This window comes from Saprolegnia parasitica (assembly GCF_000151545.1).
Source record: "Saprolegnia parasitica CBS 223.65 unplaced genomic scaffold supercont2.9, whole genome shotgun sequence".
NCBI classification, from domain to species: Eukaryota; Oomycota; class Saprolegniomycetes; order Saprolegniales; family Saprolegniaceae; genus Saprolegnia; species Saprolegnia parasitica.
The window spans coordinates 504,388-521,848 of NW_012156403.1; the positions used below are offsets into that span (position 1 = coordinate 504,388).

The 17,461-nt window shown below is 58.2% G+C and overlaps 11 protein-coding genes across 11 annotated transcripts; 7 read left to right on the plus strand and 4 right to left on the minus strand.

Moving 5' to 3' along the window:
* Nucleotides 1-354: 354 nt before the first annotated feature.
* Nucleotides 355-1,322, plus strand: SPRG_03654 (hypothetical protein; the record flags this gene model as incomplete). Its single annotated transcript, XM_012342225.1, has 4 exons — nucleotides 355-504; nucleotides 551-625; nucleotides 674-784; nucleotides 1,251-1,322. The coding sequence occupies 4 exons, from the start codon at nucleotides 355-357 to the stop codon at nucleotides 1,320-1,322; spliced, it is 408 nt and encodes a 135-aa protein (XP_012197615.1).
* A 47-nt stretch (nucleotides 1,323-1,369) lies between these two features.
* On the plus strand, nucleotides 1,370-1,738 carry SPRG_03655 (hypothetical protein; the record flags this gene model as incomplete). The annotated part of the gene is made up of 1 exon (XM_012342226.1): nucleotides 1,370-1,738. A coding segment is annotated over one exon (369 nt), but the record flags the coding sequence as incomplete, so codon positions are not given.
* A 1,156-nt stretch (nucleotides 1,739-2,894) lies between these two features.
* On the plus strand, nucleotides 2,895-4,553 carry SPRG_03656 (hypothetical protein). The gene is made up of 6 exons (XM_012342227.1): nucleotides 2,895-3,066; nucleotides 3,117-3,333; nucleotides 3,381-3,480; nucleotides 3,525-3,902; nucleotides 3,951-4,163; nucleotides 4,209-4,553. Exons 1-6 carry the CDS (start codon nucleotides 2,973-2,975, stop codon nucleotides 4,512-4,514), a joined length of 1,308 nt encoding a protein of 435 aa, XP_012197617.1. The 5' UTR covers nucleotides 2,895-2,972; the 3' UTR covers nucleotides 4,515-4,553.
* SPRG_03657 (hypothetical protein) lies at nucleotides 4,487-6,521 on the minus strand (the record flags this gene model as incomplete). The annotated part of the gene is made up of 10 exons (XM_012342228.1): nucleotides 4,487-4,799; nucleotides 4,856-4,893; nucleotides 4,945-5,006; nucleotides 5,052-5,343; nucleotides 5,389-5,494; nucleotides 5,543-5,670; nucleotides 5,720-5,930; nucleotides 6,014-6,236; nucleotides 6,280-6,403; nucleotides 6,453-6,521. The coding sequence occupies 10 exons, from the start codon at nucleotides 6,519-6,521 to the stop codon at nucleotides 4,544-4,546; spliced, it is 1,509 nt and encodes a 502-aa protein (XP_012197618.1). The 3' UTR covers nucleotides 4,487-4,543.
* A 495-nt stretch (nucleotides 6,522-7,016) lies between these two features.
* SPRG_03658 (hypothetical protein) lies at nucleotides 7,017-7,951 on the plus strand. The gene has a single exon (XM_012342229.1). The coding sequence runs from the start codon at nucleotides 7,048-7,050 to the stop codon at nucleotides 7,900-7,902; it is 855 nt and encodes a 284-aa protein (XP_012197619.1). The 5' UTR covers nucleotides 7,017-7,047; the 3' UTR covers nucleotides 7,903-7,951.
* A 397-nt stretch (nucleotides 7,952-8,348) lies between these two features.
* SPRG_03659 (hypothetical protein) lies at nucleotides 8,349-9,197 on the plus strand. Its single transcript, XM_012342230.1, has one exon. It carries the CDS (start codon nucleotides 8,384-8,386, stop codon nucleotides 9,092-9,094), a length of 711 nt encoding a protein of 236 aa, XP_012197620.1. The 5' UTR covers nucleotides 8,349-8,383; the 3' UTR covers nucleotides 9,095-9,197.
* SPRG_03660 (hypothetical protein) lies at nucleotides 9,190-10,178 on the minus strand (the record flags this gene model as incomplete). Its single annotated transcript, XM_012342231.1, has 3 exons — nucleotides 9,190-9,501; nucleotides 9,717-9,899; nucleotides 9,993-10,178. The coding sequence occupies 3 exons, from the start codon at nucleotides 10,176-10,178 to the stop codon at nucleotides 9,190-9,192; spliced, it is 681 nt and encodes a 226-aa protein (XP_012197621.1).
* An 879-nt stretch (nucleotides 10,179-11,057) lies between these two features.
* SPRG_03661 (hypothetical protein) lies at nucleotides 11,058-12,347 on the plus strand (the record flags this gene model as incomplete). The annotated part of the gene is made up of 3 exons (XM_012342232.1): nucleotides 11,058-11,471; nucleotides 11,518-11,984; nucleotides 12,011-12,347. The coding sequence occupies 3 exons, from the start codon at nucleotides 11,058-11,060 to the stop codon at nucleotides 12,069-12,071; spliced, it is 942 nt and encodes a 313-aa protein (XP_012197622.1). The 3' UTR covers nucleotides 12,072-12,347.
* Nucleotides 12,348-12,530: 183 nt separating this feature from the next.
* Nucleotides 12,531-13,418, minus strand: SPRG_03662 (hypothetical protein; the record flags this gene model as incomplete). The annotated part of the gene is made up of 1 exon (XM_012342233.1): nucleotides 12,531-13,418. Exon 1 carries the CDS (start codon nucleotides 13,407-13,409, stop codon nucleotides 12,531-12,533), a length of 879 nt encoding a protein of 292 aa, XP_012197623.1. The 5' UTR covers nucleotides 13,410-13,418.
* A 224-nt stretch (nucleotides 13,419-13,642) lies between these two features.
* Nucleotides 13,643-15,242, plus strand: SPRG_03663 (hypothetical protein). The gene is made up of 10 exons (XM_012342234.1): nucleotides 13,643-13,701; nucleotides 13,746-13,953; nucleotides 14,009-14,173; nucleotides 14,221-14,283; nucleotides 14,327-14,396; nucleotides 14,444-14,487; nucleotides 14,536-14,607; nucleotides 14,662-14,754; nucleotides 14,810-14,979; nucleotides 15,036-15,242. Exons 1-10 carry the CDS (start codon nucleotides 13,658-13,660, stop codon nucleotides 15,163-15,165), a joined length of 1,059 nt encoding a protein of 352 aa, XP_012197624.1. The 5' UTR covers nucleotides 13,643-13,657; the 3' UTR covers nucleotides 15,166-15,242.
* Nucleotides 15,243-15,283: 41 nt separating this feature from the next.
* SPRG_03664 (hypothetical protein) lies at nucleotides 15,284-16,264 on the minus strand (the record flags this gene model as incomplete). The annotated part of the gene is made up of 4 exons (XM_012342235.1): nucleotides 15,961-16,264; nucleotides 15,698-15,913; nucleotides 15,376-15,654; nucleotides 15,284-15,325 (listed from the first exon to the last, which is right to left on the minus strand). The coding sequence occupies exons 1-4, from the start codon at nucleotides 16,213-16,215 to the stop codon at nucleotides 15,284-15,286; spliced, it is 792 nt and encodes a 263-aa protein (XP_012197625.1). The 5' UTR covers nucleotides 16,216-16,264.
* Between the last annotated feature and the right edge of the window lie 1,197 nt (nucleotides 16,265-17,461).

Below are 17,461 nucleotides of genomic sequence, written 5' to 3' on the forward strand. Positions count from 1 at the left end.
GCCTTGAGCAGGCGTCCAAGCGAACGACTTGCAGTGGCATCGAGACCCATACAATAGTGCTTCTACCACCGCTACGTGGACCGGAAGCCCGGCGCCAATCTTGCAAAACGCAACCTCTCCTCACCAAACTCGGCCAACGCAGGCATCATCAAAAGAAACTCTGGTGAGGTAGTCTACGCGTACCTTGAGCAGTCGTCCAAGCGAACGACTTGCAGTGGCATCGAGACCCATACAATGGTGCTTCTGCCACCGCGGTTGTTGCTCGGTTTCTGATTGGCCAAAATAGTGCCAGTAAAATCTTTTTGATCGATTTTGAGCGCGAGAGCCGGACAAGCAACTAGCGTCGAGGCGAGAATGGCCGCGACCGAGACCGTCATGGAGGTGCGGGAAACCTCTCCCGTATATGGCTCCATGGGGAAGGTAGGGGAAGCACCCAAGAGCTCCATGCGTCACCTGACGTACGCAACTGCCGCGACGCCGAGCATGGTCGACGGCGCATGGAAGGTAGACGACTACGCATGACGGCGACAGCGACCGGCAACACCCATAGGATGGAATGGACAAGTTCGATGATGAGCGCAACGTCGTCATGGAAGAAGCGGTGGGGGCCGATATAGCGTTCAAGGTAGACTCGCAGGATCGTCGGCGCCATGTACCCGACGCATCGTGCTAGGAGAACAACACGCCACTCAAGAGCTCGGTGAACCAGAGCAAAGGGAAGAAGCGCGCCGCGGCCGCCCCGTCTCCGTCGTCGGCAACGAAGAAGGGACGATCAGCCATCAAGGTATGGCAACGCTGATCCTCTTGAACTCATGCACGTCGTCACGAGGTGGACCGAGTGCCCAACGACCTGCGCGCCTGTTTCGACGGAGAACTCTCATCATTGCTGTAGGTCGACCCAGTCCCGAGGTCGTCGACCTGCTTCTGCTGCAGATCGGGACATGCGTTTCGACAGGGAGAACTTGGTGACGCACGAAGTTTGCTCATCTCTCTTATCTATCTTCTGCACTGTAGATGCGCCCACACTTTCGTTTCTCTATGCGGCCTGCACCCGCCCCGATCAATCGTGTGTCGGTACGCACCTCCTGCATCTTCAACGCAAGAGCACATGGCCATGGTAGACGTGCAATTCTTAAAAAAGAGGAATGACTAGCTAGACGTCCCGTTAAACAGCAACGATTGCGTCTTGTCAATCTCTTCGCTGCCTCTTGGATCGACGTCTACGCTGCGTGGGACGGGTGCTAGGCTAGGTCCAGACGCAATTCTTCCAAGCCCGCAGCGCTGGTCCTGAGATGCTCCATGCAGTGGGTCGCCAGCGCTAGAACGTCGACGTTGTGAAGACGAAGCGCCTCGTCGCGACGAGTGGCTTATGTGGCTCAGCGACGTCGAGATGAGCGAGCGCAATCGAGAACCCATGAGCGCTTCGACCGACGCGATCTGGGACGTTGCCCTGGCGGCCGGCTTCCCAATCCTTGTCGACGTGGACGTTTCCTACCTGGAGATTGCCCGGTGCCATGTCACCGGCGCGGTACTCGGACAGGTGCATGGAGCGGCCATTGACCACGAGGTCCGGCAAGACGCATGTCCCGGCTACGTGGCTAAGGTTGCGCAGGCGTACGAGGCTGAACGCATCCCGGTAGCGACCACGACGCTTGGCCAGCCCGCTCGGCCATGCTCTTTCCCTCGATCTATCTGCCCACAAGAACAACACCGTATTTTGCCCATCCATATCGTATTTACAGTTAAATTTACGGTAGAATTGCAGTACGACAAGCTATGCCGTTTCATGACGACGTGGCAGTCGTACCGTTCTCGAGCCGCTCGCCACGAAGCTGCATCGATATCGTTGCTTGTACTACTCGTACAAAGCAGCAAACGGCTACCTGGGAGAGGCATCCGAGCCAGTGCGATGGAGAAACATCGACAGTGCTTTTACCATTTCCACATCCTTTTCCATGTAAAACCACGTCAGCACATCGTTGCTCATTTACGAGATTCGCGGGTCGAGTGCCGTAGTCCGAGTCCAAGGACGGTGTCGTGGACGTCCTTGGACCAGGTCGCAGGGAGATGCCGCAAGGTTACTGCGGCCGATTCGGCTGCTCGCCTCGGCCCGAGGTGCCATCTTATGGTTTGTGGCTAGGTGTAGAGTGATCCAGGTGAAGGCAAGCAGCGCACCTCCCGCCCTCGACGACTGCCATATCGGCAATAGTACCTTATCGGCATGAGCTCTGCGTTGCATTCCACAGCTACCTGCCTTGGAATGCAACGCGCGTCAACAAGAGTGGGTGTGCATGACCACGACCAGTCCTGCCCGTCATCCACTCTGGCCACGCGTGGAATGGCTCGGTACTCGAGTCTCCCGATGAGCGAAAAGGCTCGTATGGCACACTGGTGGCATTTGCAGTGGCGTCCGCAGCACCCGTGAGCAGACCGTGCAACGTCGCGACAGAGGAACGAGGCGCTACGACGGCCGCGGACCAGAAAGGATAAAGATACTCGTGGCGATCGTCAGCTAGTCCACTCTGGCGTTTTGGCACGCATTGTACTTTGAGCCAAGGCAGTTAGTCATGGCGTCGATGCTTCACTTGAGACCAAAAGAAACTCTGGCGAGGTAGTCTACGTGTGCCTTGACCAGTCGTCCAAGCAAAACTGGCAATGAAATCACAACCACAACCCCGGTACTTGCCACTACGTAGGCCTGGGCGCATTATGAGTGACATTTTCGGGGCGGCGTGGAGAGCCATATAAAAATGACTTCAACCACTGCAACAGTATCCACGGGGCAACCGAACCAACTGGCCAGCCCGGAAGATCGCCAACTTCAACCTCTATCAATGCATATCCGGATGTCCATATCGGGTATGAAAGGTGGAGGTTGCCGGAAGATACGAATTCTTGCCCCGAGGAAGAAGAGAGATGGAGCGCGAAGACACGGGCGACGTCCCGCTGCTCATGGCGACGTCCCGCTGCTCATGGACATGACCGACGACGCCATCGAGGAAGCGCGGGAAGAGCGCGTGAGCTTTATGGAGAAGTACATCACAAGCAAGATGCAGCCAGGCTCAGGTACGTGCTGCTGCGCAAGATGGGACGATCGGATCCGAGGTTCCTCGTAGTCAAGGGCTCCATGTTCACGATGACCGTGTCCATCGTGGGGGCTGGCGTCCTCGCCTTGCCATATGCTGTCAACCAGGTCGGCGTCCTCCTCGGTATTGGGATCATCCTTCTCGGCGCGTGCCTGGCTTACTACTCGCTCTTCCTTCTCGTCGTCTGCAGCGACATCTCGCACGAGACGTCGTACATGCACTTGGCCCACGCCACCTCTGGCCCTCGGTGGACATGTGATCACGCCACGCTTATTGGCTCATGCGCATGCGTAGGCTGGCGATGTTTGTCCAAGGCGTCATCTGCATGAACCTGCTGGGAACCGCCGTCGGCTTCTTCGTCGCGAGCTCGGAGCTCATTCTTCTCGTCGTCAAGGTACCCGCGCTCTTGCCTTCTTATCGCTCACCATGCGCATTTAGCCAACGCAGTACTTTGGCGCCATCGAAATGGGCTCGGATCGGGACACACGCAACGCGCTCATCGGTGCTCTCTGCCTCTGCTTTGTGTACCCGCTCTCGCTTTTCCGGTCGCTCTCATCCTTGCGCTTCTCGTCGCTCTTTTCGATCCTGTGTATCGTCTTCTTGACGATCACGGTCGTTGTCAAGTACTTTCAGTTCGCGCACCTCGGGTTCGCGCCCGACTTTTGGTACCAGTGCGAGCACCTGACCATGTTCAACTTTAAACCGTCGCGGATTCTCACGGCCGTGCCACTCGTGGTCTTTGCGTACACGTGCCACCCGAACGTCCTGCCCATTTACCTCCAGCTCAAGCGACGCTCGAGCCCCCGCATGTACAAGGTTGCTTGGTGGATGATCATCTTTCGTGCATCTCATTTCGCGTTGTAGGTAGCGCGCCGTAGCTTGGGTGTTGCGAGTCTCGTCTACTTGGCGCTGAGTGTGTTTGCTGTCTTTACGTTTGGCGACCAAACGCGATCGAATTTTCTCGAAAACGACTACCACGGCGACGCCGCGATCATCGCGGGCTGCATCTTCCTCGGTGTCTCGATCGTTGTGACGACGCCGCTGTACATTCACACGCTGCGCAACTGCATCAACGAGGTGCGTCCTTTCCATCGTCCAGTGCGTTCTCACGTGCGGATGTAGGCCGTTTGGGGCAACGCCGGTAGCACTCTGCGCCATGTCTTTCTCACGACCGTCCTGGTCGCGACGGCCGTGACGCTCGCGCTGCTTGCGACCGACATTGCGTCAGTCCTTGGCATTCTCGGCGCGACGACCAACCCAATCATCTGCTTTGTCATGCCAGCGTTCTACATTTGCCAACTTGGCGACGCATCGCTCATTTGCCACAAGTATACGGCGGTCACAATCTGCCTCTTGCTGTGCGCGCTCTCGGGCTGCAGCTTACTGCAGCAGCTGCACAACGCGCCCACAAACATGCTCTTTGTGTAGTAGGCTTAACGAAAGGATGCCATGCGCCCTTACATACCACTCGCGTCGGTTGAAGAGGTCGGCGCCTTGAGCTGAGAGAGAAGCGCGGACGCGTCGGTTTTGGGTGCAGCGTCGGCCAGCAACGTGCGAAGCTTGTCGATCTGCTGCAGTAGCTGCTCTTTTTCCTTCTTGCTCTGGCGCGCCAAGAGCTTGGCGGCCAAAACCTGTTTGTCGAGTGCCCGGAGTTTGAGATCGCGCTCATCGATCGCTTGCTGCCACGTGACGTGCTGCACGGCCAATTCTTGCCTACTCCCGTCCAATATGGTTCTCCGAGTAGAGACAATTATGTAGGATGCACGTACGCACTTGGCCCTGGCGCAGAGGATGGCGTGACGACGGCCTACGCTTGCAGCCGCGAATGTGCCAAGGTGATTTGAGAGGAGCAACGTACCTGAGCCGCCGTCGCCGCGGCAAGCGCGTCGTTCAATTCGACAATCTTTTGCGACATGGACTCTAGCACACGTCGACTTGACAAGGAGGCGTGGTCGTCTCGAGTACCCTTGGCCTGCAGCATCGTGTCGGTGGCTGCGCGGGCCGCCTGCGCTTCGTCGTGTGCGGCTTGCAGCTGCTTTTCGAACGCACGTAGCTGCGCATGGAGGTTGGACCGGTCGAGACACCACTTTTTTTGCTGGTCTTCGAGCTGCGTTTGGAGGTCGATTTCGTGCGCGTGCATGGCCTTGATGCGTTCGAGGAGGTCGAGCTTTTCGCGATCGCTCTGCGCCACGTCGTTGGCGTGGGCCTCTTTGAAAAATGCGAGCTCCGCTTCCGCTTGCGCGCGCGCCTCGCTCTCCTAATTGCAGCAAGTTGCCTCCGAGGCCATTCTACGACAATGTACTTTTTCCTTTTGCTGGATGAGCTGGATCGAATCGTGTTCGATCTTTCCGAGCGCCTCCTTGCTCGCTGCGTACTTTTGCTTGGCCCGATCACACTTGTCTTGAATGCTAGAGCGCAGCATTCACATTACCATGAGCTTCGAGTCAATTGTGTACGCCGTGAGCTGTGCGAGCTGCCGCTGCAGCGTCTCGATCTCGGTTAGCTGCGCTTGGAGGTTGACATCTTTGGACGCGATAGCAATGCGAAGCCGGTCCACTTCTTCCTGAAGGGTCTTGACGGCTTCCTACGCCACGGCGCCTCGGCAAGGTGGACCCTTGGTGATTTTAGCGCACCGCGTCGTTGGCTGCAATCGACTTTGCCTCGTCGTCGTCCTCGTGGGCGTCGCGATTGTCTTGCGGCGACGCTTCTTCTTCTTTGGCGTTGGAGGCCATTGCCGCTTTGGTCGACTTGAGGCTCTGCACGACGCGCTTGTACTTTTTATCGAGATCGAGAAACTCGAGCTCGAGCTCTTCGCGGGTCTTGGGCCGGAATCGTTTGGGGCCACTGAGTGCTTTTTGAGCACAAATTCATTCACCTACGGGCCTACTCGTCTCAATTCCGTGTGCAGTCAACGTACTAGTGGCAACGAGTCTTGGAACTCGGGGGCTTTGGTCGCGAGCGCCTCCTTGAGGACGTCGATGAGCAAATCTTGCTCGCGCTGCTTCTTGCGCAAGCTCTGAATGAGCGCGGACCGGCGGTGTTCGTTGTCTTGGGCCTTCATGACACTCACTTGCTCTTGCAGTTGGTGAATCGACTTCATTAACGACCGGACTTTTTGCGAGTGAATGTTGTTGAGTGCCTGCGTCTTGGCTAGAGACACAACTAATACGACAGTTGAAGGAAGATGCATCACCTTCGAGAAGCGCGTTGGTGCCGTCACCACTTTCGACGAGGCTCTGGAGCTCGAGCAGCTTCTTGAGCTCCTTCTCACGCTGCTGCTGCTCAGCAATCGTTTTCTGCGCTTCGGCCAGTGCACGCTAAGCAATACTACTCAGTATTGTCGGTGAGAAATGCTGCGAGCAGTACCTGGGTCTGCTTGAGCGGATCATGGGCTCCGCTTTCAGGCCTCTTGCGCTCGGGCGCTGCTGCGCGCATGCTAGCGCCGTTTAAATCTCGAACGTTTCAGCCAGCCTTTCCGCCACCTCAGGTCCAAGCCTCAGTTCCAAGCGCCTAGAAGTGAACGCCGAGGTGGGATACTCCGATGCAGTGCGTTGTCACGTAGCTGAGCGAAAAATTCTTCCCTTCGTACGGCCCTCCTAAGTCTACACCGTCATAATCGTCCGGTGCCAACGTCATTTGGAGCTGGCGTTGGCTCGCGATCTTCAAGCGCCGCTGAATGTCTCTAATTAGTGTTAAAGATGACCTTGCTATGGGTTTCCATGCGGCGGTGTACATGCGCACAAACGAAACATGACCATTGTACTAAGATGCGCGTGCATCAACAGCCCGCATTGTGCATGCACACTGTAAGAGAACAACGCGGTACTCCCTGCGCAGCAGCTACTAACACGATTTGATGAAACCAGAATAGTGTGCGATCCATCGAACGTTTTCGCGCGAATGGAAGAAGAAATGCGGGACTTCTGGAATCGCTACAGCACACATTTATATTGCGAAGGACATGGGTCTCACAAAGAGCAAGGTCGAAGCGCCAGCCACAACACCGGCGTCGGGCCCCACGGTGGGTGCAACCCAGCCATCGACTGTGACCGCGGCTGGCCCCAAGAAGAAGAACAAGAAGGCAGCAGCCACGGACGACGACGACGTCTTGGCGCCCAAGCACGTTGAAGAAGACACGGGTGAAATGATCCAGCTCTTCATGTACGAGCGGTGCCCGCGCTCGATCGTGCACCACTACATTCCCGCCAACTTGCCCATGATGCCGCTCTTCACGGCCGCGTACGTCTCGGACTGCAACAACACGTGGAAGTACATTTTGGGCTCGGCCACCGACCGCATGAAGGAGTTTCGCAAGTCGGGCATTATTCTCTTCTACGACGAGTTCTTCTTCCGCCTCTTCCAGCGCGACTCGACGTTCCAGGAGGTGTTTCCCGACGTCAAGCGCCGCGGCGAGATCCTCATCAAGGCGCTCACGCTGATGCTCAAGTGCTCGACCGAAGACAACGCGCGCCTCGTCAACAAGATTCGGTACCTTGGCCATCGCCACCGATTCTTTCCCAAGATCCGCGCCTACCAATTTGCTACGTACACGAGCACGATGATCGAAGTGATCATGTACTGGCTCGGCGAGCTCGCAACGCCCGACATTGCCGAGGCGTGGTCCAACGTCGTGTGCTTCTTCATGAAGCACATGCTCGAGTCCTTCTTGACCAACCGCGTCGACCCGTACGAGAGCTACCAAAACACCATCATCGAGCACATGCGCGCGCTGAGCGAAATCGAGCAAAACGATGCGGCCAACAAACCGTCCTCGAGCCGCACCAGCCGCGTGTCGCGTCAATCCGTCGCGAGATAAGACCATGACAATAGGGACGTTGGAGTTTATATACATCGCCACGGAGTCCATACGTTTTTTGCCATGTTGTTGTTGTCGTTGCGAGACTTTTGGCTCAACTTCTGTCGCTGTATTGTCGAGAAAATGGCCATCCCGTCGTGCCTTTGCATGGTCGGTTTCTTGGTAGACCAAGGGAGGGCACAGTACCTACTGCGCGTTTGTATACAGCAGAGCCGCGTCTCAAGTCTACAACCTCCATGGGCGTCTTGACCTCCAGAAGCGTCCTCGCAAAGACGAGCTTCTTCGGCCAGTTGAAGTTGCCTCCACCGTTCCCGCCATCTTGGCTCTCCGGATACGGTAGGACGTTAAAAATAGAACAGGTCCGCCGCATCGCAACGGATACAAAGTGCAAGCCAAAGCGACGCGGTATCCGGATTCCTAAGCTTCGATATCGACGGTTGCTCACTACTGCAGTCGGGTGTTGGGCGCTAGGTGGTCAGAAATGGGGCCGAGTGGACCTACGCCAATGGAGACGCCGATGATGACGACGACGCCGGGCCAGAAGCACATGGACCCGACGTGCGATGACGAGCGCGTGGTCGCCCTCGAGGCCGCGCTCCGTGACAAGGAGCACGAGCTGCTCGTGCTGCAGCGCAGCCATGACGAGTACGTGCACTCGAGCTGCGAGATCGAGCACGAGCTCGAGGTGGAGGTCCAGCGCCTCGAAGCCGCGCGGGCCAAGACCGACGAGCAGCTCGAGAAAGCGCTCGACGACGCGCGCAGTGCGCAGCAGGCCGTGCTCACCGCTAACAAGGACGTCGTTCAACTTCAAAGTGTCATCGAGGAGCTCACGAAGACCACGAGTACGCTCAAGAAGCAAGTGCAAGTGCTCGAGCAGCACAACGACGACCTCGAGCGCCGCGAGCGAGAGCTCCAAGCGTCCGTCGAGGACCTCGAGGCGCGGCTCGACGACAGCATGGAACAAAACGTCTTTCTCCAGCAAGAGCGCGACGATCTGCAGAAGCAGTCGGATTTCCGACCGCCCTCAAAGCTGGCGCCTGTCAATGTCAACATGGACCTCGCCAAGCCTGCGATCCCGATCGCGTTCCATGCGATCGAGTCGCCCGTGCCGCCAACGCGCCGGGTGTCTATGCCGGCCCGGGTGTACATTGCTGCGAAAAACAGTTGCGGGCCCGTGTGTGCCATCATGTAGCAGTACTACTGTTCCGCCGTCTGTCGCCCTCGTTGTCCTCGTCCACGTACTACACTCTGATCTTAGACGATATTAATACACACGCCTTTATTTATTCACGGCCGCCACGTAGGTTTCAATTTCAGAGGCGACGAATTGGGCCTCGGTACCCAGCGTCGGCGACGCAACGGCGCCGGCGGCTGGACGCGGCGAGGGGCCGTAGCGACCCAGCGGGCCCAGGCCATGCGCACGTAGCGCTGCGCCAAGAGAGCCGCAAGTGCGCATGCGCTCGCGTGGCAGCGCATCATGCGCCGCACCGCGGCGGCACAGAGCATCCCAACGTACTGCGCGATCGCAGCTGCCTCGTGCTGTCGCCGGGTGCGGGCCTTGTCGACGAGACGCCGAAGTAGCGCGACGACCGCTTGGCACTTGATGCGGCGATTGAGGCAAAATGTGCTAACACGGGTTTAACCTCATCGAAACTCGCGGTCGAACGTCGTGTACACATGGCGCGCCAACGACGTGACGTGTTGCCAGCGGATGACGGCAGCGGTCATCCGCCGACGCTGATTCTTGCGCCAAAGACCAAGTAAGTACTACTTCGCACACGTGCAGATGGCAGCATGGGTATGGATGTGTGTACCGTCACGGCCCGTCGATGCTGGACGACCCACGCCAGTGCCGCAACTTGCTCCTCCAGGACGCCTTGATACACGAGTCGTGCCCACTGCCGCCACGCCTGCGGGACAGTTTGAGACGGCGGTGCCGTCGAGGTGTACCGTGCGTGTGCGAGCTCGGGCGTGGTGCCGAGCAAGCGCGAGCCCCACTATTGTGACGGTCCTGATGGCGCTGCGCCACGTGCACAAGCCACGGGTCAACAGGAGACGTTGGCGGCGCAGGACGGCCAAACGGAGCGTACGGTCCCGCCTACGCGACGGTTGCCCGCAGCATGGCGGCTGGTACACTCGCACCTCGTTCGAATGCGATGGTCGTAGATGGCTTGGTGCTTGGCGGCGATCGCGAAGCGACGCCAGCGCCTCCAGTGCGTGCGCATGGCGGGCAAGAGCACGCAACGGTGGTGCACTGCAACGATCGTCTCCATCATCACGAGGCTGTCTGCGTGGCGTTTCACGTCGTCGAGTGGGACGTCGACTCAAGGATCTTCGAGGGACGTCAACAAAAATCCTGGACGTCAACAAGTCTTGACGTGGGAGTGAGGCGGCAAGAGTGTGTCGTACACCTTTGAAAGGGCAATCGGATCTGCGGTCGCCTGATACATCTGACATGCGAGTCAACATCCAGCTGTTGCGCTTGGATCATCGTGACGTTGTGGCCGATTGCGAAATAACGCAGTCACTGTACGCTTGAGCGTCATCACGAGCGTCTGCGAGCCAAACGACGTAGTACGAAGGTGGCCGCCATCAACGCACGCGCTCTTGGTTGTGTGCTCCAGAGCCATCTTCGCATCATGGGGTTGACCAGTACTAGTACCGGGCTTCTCGCAACGGTGGTATAAGTATACCAGTACTCTGTGGCACCAAGTGTTCTTCGAGATGTTGGTGACACGAACGATTCGTACACTTGTACCGATTTCTTGTACTACCGCATCAGGATTCAGCAACGTACTAGCACACCCAAGTGCATCAAGCTGGTTTTCGCGGTTGAAGCGACCGAGCATGGTGATATAAAAAAGCTGCCACCCACGGCCGACGTGGTCGACGTGCTGGCCAAATGCATTTTCGCCGCACCAAGCGAGACGTCGCAGGAATCGCGCGAGCGACTTGATGTGCGATGTGAAAATACTTCGTCCACGGCTGTGTCCTCTTGCAAGCGATGCAATCACATGTAATACCATGTTTCTTATTGAATGATATTCGTGTGGAGAGAATCGACTCTGGTCGGCTGCTTGGACAGTCCCACATGTCGGATTAGATGGTAAACATTTCTGATCCGCCGATGCGGCTTCGAGATTGCACTTTGAAAAATGAGCGCCCAGCTGCTCAAGTCGTTTGTGCTCACGCACGACGAGGAGGTCGCGTTCGGCGCCCGCGCCCGGCACCTCCTCCATACCGCGTTGGCCGCCGCGCCAAAGGCGACGCCGACCCTCGACAAGATGGGCCTGCGTGTCTACAAGGACGACATCAAGAAAGAGTACATCTGCACGGGGCTCGTCCACGCGAGCCTTCGCGACGTGGCGTATGCGCTCTACACGGACTGCACGCGTGACGCCAAGACCGTCGCCGCGCTCCTGCTCGGCAAGGCATACCAAGACGCCGCCGTCCTGCGCGCGCTACTGACGCGCACGGACGCGGACCCGTTTCAATTTTTTGGCGCCAAACTCGTGTCCATCAACAAGACAGGAATTTTCGGCAAGCCCAAGGAGCTCGTGTACCTTGAGGTAGACCTTCTTGTGCAATATGGGGTATTCATGTCTTATTGCTTAGTACTCTGGCACGTACGTACCGCCGGGAAGCGGCTCGTCGCCCGTGCTCTACCAGATTCTCGAGTGGGTCGATATGACGCACTACCTCTCGCCGGCCAACGTGTGGCATCGCGCGATTCGCCCCGCGTGCTCGATGGTCCACCTCTTTCGCCCCGTGGCTGGCGACGCCCGTGTCGTGTCGCTCCTGTCGCAAACGACGTATGCGCGCGAGGTGCCCGTTTACCTCCGCAACCTCAACACAACCGCTTCGTACTGTGACCACGTGCAGCAGCTCTCGACACTGCCGGCGTCGAGGCGGCTCTTGGACGGCAACTGCCTCGTTCAGCACTGGGTGCCCGAGGCCAAGGCATGCAGCGTCTGCGCGCTCTCGTTCAAGGCGCTGCGACCAAAGTACAATTGCCGGTCGTGCGGCGACGTCATGTGCTCCAACTGCACGCACCACCTGCAGGCACCGACAACCGTCAACAAGTACTGCACCAAGTGCGTACTGGCAGCGCGCCAGCGCGAGGGCCCGCCCCCGTCGGTGGCGCAAGTACCGGCGCCGCGGCCACTTGAGCGTGTTCCGACGTTTCTCTACACGGCCACTGACGACAATGACAAGGAGGTGACGATGACGAGTTGTCAAGACCTCCTGTCGCAACGGCCAGCGAACGACCAACTGCAGGAGACGTTTGCGCACATTGAGAAGAAGCTCGCGGAACAGAGCTCTCTCTTGTCGTCGATGCGCGACGTGATGGAGCGAAGGCGGCAGTCGCTCGTGTCGTCGTCCGTGTCCGGCACCGAGTACGACTCGTGTGCAAGCTTTGATCCTGACAGTCTCCTCTCACTCGGCGACGATGATGGGGACAACTCACGGCGCTTTGAAGAAGTTGTCGGGTAATGTCGCCACCTAGTCCAAAACTCTTAATAAATTGTTAAATAGACCGAAGCATAAATGGACAAATTCAAAAATGAACGACGATATTGTCCTGAATCTACACTCTACTACCATCTATCTCTATTCACAAGCGATGGTTACAAGGCCATGGGCTCGACCGCCGCGCCATCGTCGCCGTCGAGGAAGTGAAAGAGCCGATGGGTCATTTCGACACCAAGGAAGAGACAGCCATTCGCCGGAAACGACCGAAGCACGGCAGCTGACCAGCCTCTGTAAAACCCCCGGATGCCATACTCTTGCCACACATGCCGGGCGGCGGCGCCAAAGGTGACGTTGTTGCCGACTTGCATGCGCGACTTGACGACGTCGACGGGAAAGACGATGCTCCAGCCGGTCGCACCGGCGCAGCCACCGGCCGTGAGCACCGCCAGCGGGTGCAGTTCGCGCTTGGAGCTCGCATCGTGGAGCGCCATAAACCAGCTTGTGTACACGTCGTAGGCGCCAAAGAAGCAAAAGTTGAAGGGCACGTCGCGCAAAAGGACAGCGGGAAGGCCGGCAACGAGACCGCGCGGACCGTTTTCGCGCAATACGTTCTGGACGCACTTGCGCACACCGAGCGACGTGGTGCCGTGGTCGGACTGAAGGCGGCATTTGATGACTTCGGCGGGCGTGATCGCTGTCGCCGAGAAGATCGAGGCCGCGCTCCCGAGCAGCGCCTCGTCAATCGTGCGCAGGTTCGCATCGGACGCGAAGAGGACGCGCTTCAGAATACCGTTGGCCGAGAAGAGCACTGCGTTCTCGACGATCGCCGACGAGAGCGCGGGAATCGCGCCCTTCCAGAGCGACCGCAGCCCTTCCTGGCGCACGATCTTGGTCATGCAGTCGGTGACGCCGGCGTACTCGGGCGGTGTCGACTGCGTCTGGAGGCGCACCTTGACCACGTCGAACGGCAAGCCTGCGTAGACGTTGCAGAAGGCGCCGACGACGCCGCTCGTTGTCTCGCGGAGGTCGAGCATGCGAGCTGGAGATGCTAGAGTGCTGGACCGTAGCCAATCGCCGTCGCGCTACCGCCGGATACTTCAAGTCGCACCTGCTTGAGGTCGCCGGATCGTATCCGGATGACCTTGTATAAACCACCACGTGAAAATCTCTGCCGCCGCTTCTGGTTGGTCAAAGCGCCTCGGCGGGTTTGTCCCAGTGTAAAACCACGTGTAAAACGAGAGGTTTGGTTTGTCCCACGGCGTTAAACGGCAAACTCGGAACCATGGCGAAGCATGGCACAGCGGCGGCCTATGGCGCGCTTCAGCGGTACGATGACACGATGCATCGACGGTGCATGATGCACGCGGTAGACTTCCGTATGTAAAGACGGCGCCCGAGATCCTCGAGATGCGCTTCTGGCGCCACACGATCAAGGAAAAGGACATGGCCGACCCGATCCGGCGCACGAAGAATCAAACCGCACGGCTCATCAACTACCAGCTCTCCAAGCTCGCGGGCGTGACGTCGCACGTTGCAAAGGATTTCCCGCCGCTCAAGACGCTGCATCCGTTCGAGCATGTACGTCCTGTCGTCGTCGCTCGATGCCTCGGCTATCAACCAGTGTATCTCGTAGGAAGTCGTGCTCTTGACGCTCGGCCAAGGCACGTATGAAAACCAGTTGCAGCAGCTGCGCCGCGTCTACGCCGATTTGCACAACACGGGCAAGGCCTTCGAGGTCGAGAACAAGGACGTGCTCACGCAGGTCGAGTCCCAGGACTGCATGGCGCGCTGCCTCGACGTACGAGACACCTCATGCGTGCATGCACCTCATGCGGCACATGGTAGGCGCTCAAGGAAGTCGTGCACCAAAAGGCGCCGGTTCTGAAAGAGACGGCAGAGATGGCCAAGGTAGCGCGACTGGAGACAACGCGTGGGGATATATGCGGCGTAGACACTGCGAAAACTGCCCGAGATCGACTTGGACAAGCCGATTTTTGCGCTCGTGGGCTCGCCCAACGTTGGTACGACACGGTGCTTCCTCGTACCTTATTGGCGACCTTCTCGGTAGGCAAGTCATCGCTCGTCAAAGCGCTGACGACCGCCAATCCCGAGGCACACGCATTCGATGCTACCTTTTCGCGTCTCAAGGGCGTTGTTTAGATTGCCAACTATCCGTTCACGACGCGGGGCGTGACGATCGGCCACATCTTTATCAACGGGGTGTCGTACCAGGTAGCATTAGGATCTATGGAAACGAACGATCGAGTGTCTGACGTTGTAACGCAGGTCGCTGACACGCCGGGTCTTTTGTTCCGCCCGGACGAGAAGCGCAATGCGATCGAGAAGCTCGCGTTGAGCATCTTGACCAAGACGGACGCGGTTCGAATCCTTATTCCTTTGTGCGATGGAAATCAAGGTAGCAATTGGATGATAGACGGTCGGCTTTGTGATCGACCCGACGGGTGCGTCCGGCACCTCGGTGGCCGAGCAGCTCGCGCTTCGGGCCGAGCTCCGTGAGAAGCTGCCGTGGAAAGCCACACATACGTGGATTGACATTCTCTCCAAGATTGACGTCCCGTTTGACGCGTCGACGCTCACACCCGAGTGCGTCATCGTTCCCCATCACCCGGCCTGCATGACATGGTGCATGCGTGGTGTAGGCAGCAGAGCGAGCTCGATTCCTTCCTCCGCGTCTCGACCCAGACCAACGAAGGACTGTTGGCGGTCGATGCCGCGGCCCGCGACATGCTGTTGTTGCCGCCCGAGGTCAAGGCGGCAACCAAGGCGTAGGAGAGATGCAATTGATTAGGAGTAGTCGAGTGGCCGCGACGGCAAGAACGAGATCAACACGATACTTTCGTCCGTGGTCTTGAGGGTTTGCGCCATGAACGAGATGCTATCGGCCACGTCATCGAGCACGATCGAGAAGCGGGCTTTCGACGTCAAGACGCTTCCATCCACCGTGATCGCGACGCCGCGCTGGCTCGAAGTACATTGCACAATATACGGCTCGCTGGGCGACGCGGTGAAGCGCAGCGGCTCGCCACGCGGTAGTTCCGAGACGTGTGTCGCGCGCCCGAGACTGTCGACGCGGTAGAGGACGTAGACCTCGTCGCCAATGCAGTTGGATGCAAAGGCCAAGCCAATGCCCTCGCTTGGTAAATCACTCGCAGCGACGTCGTCCGTGGCTGCGATCGGAAACCGGTATCCAGGCGCTGCCATTTTGCGTTCCCAATCAAAGTAGACAAGCTGAATGCCTTGAAAGGAGTAAGTAGGCGTCTACTTCATTGTGACGATCCCACCATCCGTATACTATATGCACCGTGGGTCGTCCAACAACGTGCCGCTCGGACGTGGCACCGGGCGCCAAGCGGAACTCCAAGATGCGCCGGGCGCCAAGCTTTGTGCAAAACACTTGGACGTCGTCGTCCGACTGGTTGTTGAAGACGACACCAACGGAGGCGAGCGCCGCGGCGTCGCTCGGCGTTGGTTTTGGCGTCATGCTGGGAAGACAAGCGCGTATGGACACCGGTGTCTCCTGCAAAAACGCTGTGTGCACAGAGAGGTACAAGAAGTTACACGTACAACGCGTCGCTTGGAGGCGAGAGAGAGCGGTGACGGGTTGAACGACGGGTTGTACGGTCCTTCGACCACTTTTTGGTTGTTTGCAGGGTGGAGCGCCGACGTGGATCGAACAAGCACGACGGGCTTTGCGAGGGGCGTTGCCCCGTCGCCACCGCGCTGCCGTCGCGAGCTGCGCGGGGCCTTTGGCGCTGCCCATGGCGTGATGCTGACCGTCGATGGGGTATGGAACCGGAAGGCAGGAAAGAGGTTCTCCATGCCCGCGCTGCGGGTGCGACTGCGGTACAATCGTACTACTCAAGAACAAGGCTATATTTTTAGATTGCGCCGAGGAATATCCACCGGTAGAGGTACACTTCGCTTCCACGGCAATCAAGACACAACCAGCGCGACGTATCGAGTGACATCCAACCATGTTTGATAGCAGCTTTGACGCGGATCCAATATATTGCGTGCTCTCCGACAGTATTCTGACCGACAACCTCGCAAGAACCTCGCAAGAACCTCCCGGCCTCTTTATACGTAATATTTCGCTATCGATTTGCTATCTTCTTGCTCGCTCGGAACGCGGCGGTGTGAATGCAGAGGTAGTGATTGGTGTGTTTGTAGGGTAAAAGTTTCCATTGTCTTGTGTGCTTTCGGGTAAACCAGAGCAAAAAAGCGCACGTTATGTGTCGCCCGCCCGTATGAACGGCTGTTCACCGATGCGCCAACTCACATGCGCAAAGCGACAGCTTCGTAGAAGCTATGGTTCCTAGCGTAAATGGTCGTTGATGCCGACGCCACGTCATTTTATTTATGGCAAGATGTGGTCATTGCCATTTTGGTACCCGAACCGGTTTGCGTGAACCGGTTTCTACCGTGAATTGGCCCAGGCTTTCGGAACCAACAAGAACGAATGCGAGCGATCCAGCACCTTCGCCGCGCCATTGCAAAGCACGCTCTCCGCGCAGCGGCGCCTGCCGCCATGGCGCGTAGCCACCACCTTATGCGCCGATCGATGGCCGTCTCCCGCCATGCACACATCGCTGCGTTCACCTCCGCGGCCGCGCCGGCACAGCAGTTCAAGATCGAGCGGTCGGCCAGCCTCAAGGAGGTGCAGTTCAAGACATCGGGTGCGACCAAGGTCGAAGTGCATGTGCGTCCTTCGCTCATGGAGCACATTGAAGTGAGCGTGCATGGTACTGCGTCGCCGAACGCCTTCCGTGTCGAGGAAGCATCGGTGAGCTTGCTCCAGATCGCCGAGGACGACTTGACGGCGCTCGCTGGTGCACCCGTGCACGTGGACTTGGCCGTGCCAATGATGCTTAGCCTGCAGCTCTCGCTTGTCTCTGGCGACGTCCACTTCCACGACAAGATTGAAGGCGATGTCCGTGTCTCGACCGGCGCCGGCAACATTGATGCCCACAAGGTCCGTGGCATGAAGCTCCACTTGTCCACGAACGACGGCGTTATCCGCGTGCACAACCTTTTGGAAGGCGACGCGATCTCGCTCTCGGCCAAG

What these genes read in the sequence shown, in the direction of transcription:
- SPRG_03658 (XM_012342229.1), top strand. Translation starts at nt 7,048, where the DNA reads ATGGGTCTCACAAAGAGCAAGGTCGAAGCGCCAGCCACAACACCGGCG.
- SPRG_03663 (XM_012342234.1), top strand. Translation starts at nt 13,658, where the DNA reads ATGGCGAAGCATGGCACAGCGGCGGCCTATGGCGCGCTTCAGCG. An exon ending in CGTGGGCTCGCCCAACGTTG is followed by an intron (nt 14,397 to 14,443) that starts GTACGACACGGT and finishes CCTTCTCGGTAG; the next exon opens with GCAAGTCATCGCTCGTCAAA. An exon ending in GCGTCGACGCTCACACCCGA is followed by an intron (nt 14,980 to 15,035) that starts GTGCGTCATCGT and finishes TGCGTGGTGTAG; the next exon opens with GCAGCAGAGCGAGCTCGATT.
- SPRG_03656 (XM_012342227.1), top strand. Translation starts at nt 2,973, where the DNA reads ATGGACATGACCGACGACGCCATCGAGGAAGCGCGGGAAGAGCGCGTG. An exon ending in CACGCCACCTCTGGCCCTCG is followed by an intron (nt 3,334 to 3,380) that starts GTGGACATGTGA and finishes GCGCATGCGTAG; the next exon opens with GCTGGCGATGTTTGTCCAAG. An exon ending in TCATTCTTCTCGTCGTCAAG is followed by an intron (nt 3,481 to 3,524) that starts GTACCCGCGCTC and finishes ATGCGCATTTAG; the next exon opens with CCAACGCAGTACTTTGGCGC.
- SPRG_03659 (XM_012342230.1), top strand. Translation starts at nt 8,384, where the DNA reads ATGGGGCCGAGTGGACCTACGCCAATGGAGACGCCGATGATGACGACG.